The sequence below is a fragment of the Garra rufa genome, chromosome 1, assembly GCF_049309525.1.
Source record: "Garra rufa chromosome 1, GarRuf1.0, whole genome shotgun sequence".
NCBI lineage: Eukaryota > Metazoa > Chordata > Actinopteri > Cypriniformes > Cyprinidae > Garra > Garra rufa.
The window spans coordinates 54,282,357-54,288,809 of record NC_133361.1 but is presented as its reverse complement, the minus strand read 5'-3'; the positions used below and the strand labels follow the sequence as shown (position 1 = coordinate 54,288,809).

Sequence of the window (6,453 nt, the reverse complement as noted above, 5' to 3'; positions counted from 1 at the left end):
TCTGGATATTGTTGGAGTACTGTTTTATAAATACTTCATATCCAAATATACAAATGTGACACTGGACAAAACCGTGCTACAAAACCAGTCATAAGTAGCACGGGTATATTTGTAGCAATGGCTAACAATACATTGTATGGGTCAATATTATAGATTTTATGCCAAAAATCATTAGGATATTAGTTAAAGATCATGTTCCATGAAGATATTTTGTAAATTCCCTTCCATAAGTATTTTAAAACACTAATTTTTGATTAGTAATATGCTGTGCATTCCAGATATTCAAATAGTTGTATCTCGGCCAAACATTGTCCTATCCCAACAAACCATACATCAACGGAAAGCTCAGCTTTATGATGTATAAATCGATTTAAAAAATTGACCCTTATGACTGGTTTCGTGGTCCAGGGTCTCAAATTTGAGTTGCTCTTTTTTGAATACTACAAAGTGGGGTATGCATATTCAGATCCCGGCTGAAAAAAACAATAGGCACATCACAAAATTTGTAATGGTTTTACTGGTTATAATGAGACTTCTTATTGGTTTTAATGGAAACTGTAATGGACCCTGTGGGTTTCTACTGGTAATTGGTCGCCTTCTATTGGTGGCTTGTCAAAACCACTACATCCCAATGGAATATATCCCAAAACACACTACAGAAAAACATTTTTAATGTTTGAAATGGTTAAAAGTTGATGGTTTTTAATGATTGTAATGGTATTTGTAGTGAAACCCTTAGAATTTCTGTGATGGTTTCTATTGGGGATGTGTTGACCATTACTAATTTCACTGATAACACAAACAGATTCTGCTCCATCCTGTATGAAATTGAACAGCAATATCTGAGAAAATGGTTTCAGACTGAGTCTGACCAAAAAGGTAACAGCACTGAATATTTTTTTGGATTTTGCTGCATGAATAGTTATGTTAACTACTGCATGCTGTCGATTAAACGAGATGAATATTGGATGTGGCATACGTGGAAGTTGTGCTGATTCATTTTCTAAATAAATCACCTCCTGGTGGGCTCAATTTAAACCCTTACATTATTAAAAATTAAACTTCAACTACCTGTCATCGATATTCAAATAACAGCAGGTGAAGAGCCACCAATCCCCGTCGTTAATATATTCAACCATTTTCTACTGTCTGTTTCTACCGCAGCAGGGTGTGTTCCTCTGAGGAGAAAAGCACGACGATCAATTTCTCCTCATCAGAACTCACTTTTCATCCAAATAAATGTGAGACATTTTGTTTTTTCGTGTGAACATTTCAGTGTAAATGTAATAAATACATTAAAACCGCAAGAACCCGATATATTTGCGCTTTCTATTTCATGGCCATATATGGAGATTAGCTTGGCTGTTGACGCGTCAACCTCACTTTAACCCTTTAGTTGCTGAATTTTATTCGCTGGCGGTAATAATCATAAAGATAAAGGTGTGATGATTGATGTTCAGCACATATTGCGTTTAAGGCAATGCGATTTAAAATGTAGGCTACACCTGTGGGAAAGATGAGTGTTTGCCTCATATTTCTGCTTCACATAGGCTGTAAAACGGAATCCATTAGGTGTTAATGCGTTCAGCGGCGGTAAACCAGTGGTTAACATACCTTCTGGTGTTAACTGAGGAGACTTTAATAGAAAAACTCTTTAACACGACAAATTTAGAGATTTAGAGTCTTTATGTAATTCATGTGAGCAATGTTAACGCTTTAAGCGATTAATGTACGCTATTCTGGCAATAAACAAGTGTTTACCTATAGTGGCGTTAAAGGTGCCTTTTAATAGAGCAACTCGTTTACACGACACGTGTAAAGGTGTAAATATAGTCTCTTTAAGGTTCCTGCGAGCGTTTTGCATGTGAAAGAAAATTAAAGAATATTTATTCTATTGGAAAATGGAGCAGTTGCTTCAAAGTATATAGTGCATTGCAGATATAGAGATGATCACAACCTGTTTCAAACACATTATAGATCGAAAAAAATAACTTTTTGTTAAATGCAGAGATAGATAGATAGATAGATAGATAGATAGATAGATAGATAGATAGATAGATAGATAGATAGATAGATAGATAGACAGACATGTAAAGTGAGATTGTAAGACAGCAAGCTGTGTTCATGCATATTTCCAAGTTCTTAATTACCACAAGCAAACATCGTTCATGCACACACTACAGCTTTATATTCTGCATTCGGCACAGTTCTCAACCTCCCCCCTCTTCGCTCTCTGACGTCACGCTCCTGCCTTGGTTTATTATTGCATGAACTATTTTCTGTAGTAGCAGCACCAGTGAGCTTTTCCAGTGCCTGCCGCTTAACGTGGAGACAAATTAGAGCGAGAGAGGGAAAGAGGAGGGGTGAGGGACAAATTAATCTTGGGCCACAGCGGTGGCACAACGCGAGACAGTACAGCGTTGCAGCGAAGATTTTATTTGGCTCGTTCGCGTCAAACGGGCGCCAAAGACGGAATGGATCTACCTGCCGTCGGGGAGCATGTCTTCGCGGTGGAGGGCATCGAAAAGAAGCGCCTTCGGAAGGTAAAACTGCCGCAAACTAGAACCAACGTTACCGTAAATGGTGCGGAGGATACATTTGTTGTTACTGTACCCAACGCATTTTCGTCGTTTTGCAGGGCAGGATCGAGTATCTGGTGAAGTGGCGAGGATGGTCAGCAAAGTAAGTGTTTAACTGGTTTATATGCGTTATTTTTAGACACATTAACAGTAAATGCACAGCGATGTTGTGTTTGAACGTCCGGTATCCTACATTGGTAGCGCGCTGGTCTGTTTTTTACGGATTCCATCACAAATTTAACGCGAGGGGATGTCATCCTTACTTTATGTATGGAAGTAAATAAGCTCACATATGTATTTGCTTTGCTTACAAATGTGTTTTTTCACGGGCTAATCTGCTTAACATGCTATGTTGCTCTCAACAAGCGTTGAATTTACCATATGGTTTATTACATTGTCATATTTTCTCGTTAACATTGCAGATATAACACATGGGAACCCGAGGAAAACATTCTTGACCCGCGCCTTCTTGTGGCTTTCCAAAACAGGTGAGATGGAGGACGAATAACTGAACTTGTGGTAATGGCCATATATGGTCATGGGAGGCGGGGCCAAGTCCCTGCACAGTGTAGCTGAAGATTAATGGTAGCCCCACGGGTCAGGTCTGACTGCTACAAAGACTCTCTTGATGCTTGCCTTTTATCCAGTTTTGGAAACAGCCCATTGTTATTACCCAGTGCTAGTCGTACTAAATGAATGCGCCATTGTATATTGAGCAAAACAAGATTTAATTTTCTTCCTATCAGTTCTATGGCACTAAAGGCAGTGGTTCTCTCAAACCCTCTGGGGGCCCCATTAAAATTTCAAAGGGGCTGGAAGGTGACTAAATTAGAGCACTGTTTTGTGCAACACTGGAAATAACCTCCCTGAATATACATTGAGTTACTCAATCTAAAATTTCATACATTCGTATATGTGACCTTGGACCACAAAACCAGTCTTAAGTAGCACGGGTGTATTTGTAGCAGGGGTCAAAATTATCGATTTTCTTTTATGCCTAAAATCATTAGTATATCAAGTAAAGACCATGTTCCATGAAGATATTTGGTAAATTTCATACCGCAAATATATTAAAACTTAATTTTTGATTATTAATATGCATTGCTAAGAACTTTATTTGCACCACTTTAAAGGTGATTTTCTCAATATTTAAGTTATTTACACCCTCAGATCACAGATTGTCAAAAAGTTGCATCTTAGTCAAATATTGCCCTATCCTAACAAACCATACATCAATGGAAAGTATATTTATCCAGCTTTCAATTTTTTTTAAATTGACCCTTATGACTGGTTTTGTGGTCCAGGGTCACATATAAAAAATACATCAGTAGCAGTGTTCTCACAAGTAGACGTACCACTCTACACTCAAGTCTGTGATCTAATCTGCTTTGTCAATGGTCTTGTGATGTTCACACACCCTTCTGTGAGTCCACTGTTCTCTTCTGAAGATAAAAGTCGAATGAGTATCAAAGCATTCCAGAATCTCAAGGAAGAGAATTGTTAAGTTTAGATAGCAGTTTTCTCAAGATGTTTCTTGAGTTGTGCTCGCTGGTTTAGCAGTGCTAGAAGTTTGAGAGTGTCATGTTACTCTTTGTGCTCTTGTTTTGTGTTGTAACCTGGTGATCAAAGGGATCGACTATGGCTTCTGATCTGAATGTTGCACAAATGTTGCTAAGTACACTCTTAAAAATAAAAGTTCTTGCAGATTTTGATGCAACAGAAGAACCATTCTGGGTTCCCCAAAGAACCTATTGTTGAAAATTCTTAAACAACCTTGGTGTGAAGAACATTTTCATTAACTAAAGAACCTTTTCCACAATGGAAAGAGTCCATGGATGTTGAAGGTTCTTAATGGAACTGTAGATTCCAATAAAGAACTTTTAATTTCAAGAGTGAATGAGAATATTGGTTCTGCTACACATTAATGGATTAGTGAATGTTCCATTAAGCATTTTAGCTTGTTCTTAAACCCAAAAGTTTTGTAAATATTCAATGTAAGTTGAAAATAGTGACCCTGGACCACAGAACCAGTCAAAATGGTCACTTTTTTGAACATAGATGTAAGGTTTGTTAGGATAGGACAATATTTGTCTGAGATAAAACTATTTGAAAATCAGGAATCTGAGGGTGCAAAAAATCTAAATATGGAGCAAATCACCTTTAAAGTTGTCCAAATTAAGTTCTTAGCAATACATATTACTAATCAAAAATTACATTTTTATATGTTACAGTAGGACATTTACAAAATATCTTAATGGAACATGATCTTTACTTAATATCCTAATGATTTTTGGAAAACTTTCGATAATTTTGACCCATACCCCATTGGATTGTTGGCTATTGCTACAAATATACCTGCGCTAACTAAGACTGGTTTTGTGGTCCACTATCAAATGTATATTTTTTATGTGTCATTTTCAGAGAAAGGCAGGAGCAAATGGTGGGATATCGCAAAAGAGGGCCTAAACCCAAACACCCCCTTGTCCAGGTATTTCATTATTCCAATTGCAGTTTTTGCAGAAGTATTGCACATTTATGACCTAGTTTATTCTGAATAAAACCATTCCATTTCATTTTGAATCAATAACTGTACGCCAATGGCTCCTTACTGTCTGCATGCATCTTAATGTACTTGATGATGACCGTTATGGACTGCTGTAGTTGATTTCAATGTTTTACCCATCAATAATTCATAAGATTGGCATCTCTAAGCTCAAAACATAGCAAGAGCCATATTAAAACCCATTATTATCTCAAAATGTGCTGTAACACATCAACAAAGGATGAACTTGAAGTTCATTTGAGAAGTCAATATACATTTTCTCTCTTTGTTCCAGCTTCCTGCGTTTGCTCGTAGATCAAGCATCCTGGGTGGTCTCCAGGACACATTATTGGATGAGGAAAACCAGCCCAAAGTGGAGCCGCTCCAGATCCACCGCTCACGGCCACAGCACTACCAGCTGAACAGTAAAAAACACCACCAGTACCAGCCCAGCTGCAAGGAGATCTCCGTCGAACAACACGTAAGCGGGAAAAAGAAGCACTTCTACCAGCTGAACAGCAAGAAACATCATCACTACCAGCCGGACCCCAAGATGTACGACACGCCACTCGTGGGACCCAAAGAGGTCAAGGTTCAAGACCCTTCCAACAAAGGGTGGAACCTCCCTCCAGCCTTGCAACAGAAGTGGATTCGGAACAAAGACACCGGCTGCTTGAGTAAAGTGAAAGATCTATCTATCGAGCTCAAGGGCCTGCCGGATAACGCTAACAAAGCAGAGCGGGCACTCAAGACGAGTGCCAAAGAGTTTGCACTTCCTAACAGCATCAGCAGTAAGATGAAAATAATCAAGAACAAAAACAAAAACGGACGGATTGTCATTGTAATGAGCAAATACATGGACAAAGGTGTGCATTCATCCAAAGTAAAAAACAAGGATGTTTCTGAAGTGGAAACCAGGCACAATGAGGAATCTACACTGAATACGGACAATCTCTCTGATGGTGAACCTTCAGAAGGCCGTGAGAATGGCTCTGTTGAGTCAAAAAAGGTTGAACTTCCAAAAGAGACACCTACAGAGACTGAACAAACAGTGCTAGATATATGCGACCAACCAAATCACATGGACGCCAAACTCAACCGCAAGAGGAACCTTTCAGAACCCAGTGAGGACGTGAGAAACTCTAAGCAGTTCTTCAGCTCTAGAAGCATTAGTGCACCAAACACTGTGCTTTCGTCCCCTCAGAGAGAGCCTATAAACCTTCATTACAGAGGCAGTTTAGTCAACAGAGCCTATAGTTATGACTTTAGCGACACCATTCTTGAAGAGCCTATTGATTTAAGCTGTGGTCCAACCAAAACTCTTAAACAGTT

The 6,453-nt window shown here is 38.7% G+C and overlaps 1 protein-coding gene across 1 annotated transcript in view; it reads left to right on the top strand.

The window, feature by feature from the left end:
• The first annotated feature begins 2,333 nt into the window (after positions 1–2,333).
• The window catches only part of cbx4 (chromobox homolog 4 (Pc class homolog, Drosophila)), an 18,696-nt gene continuing 14,576 nt past the window's right edge, over positions 2,334–6,453 (top strand). Inside the window, exons 1-5 of the mRNA XM_073833155.1 lie at positions 2,334–2,543; positions 2,639–2,682; positions 3,002–3,067; positions 5,001–5,067; positions 5,417–6,450. Of these exons, the coding sequence (XP_073689256.1) occupies positions 2,475–2,543; positions 2,639–2,682; positions 3,002–3,067; positions 5,001–5,067; positions 5,417–6,450 (1,280 nt within the window). The 5' untranslated portion in view covers positions 2,334–2,474. The remainder of the gene's footprint in view (positions 2,544–2,638; positions 2,683–3,001; positions 3,068–5,000; positions 5,068–5,416; positions 6,451–6,453) is intronic.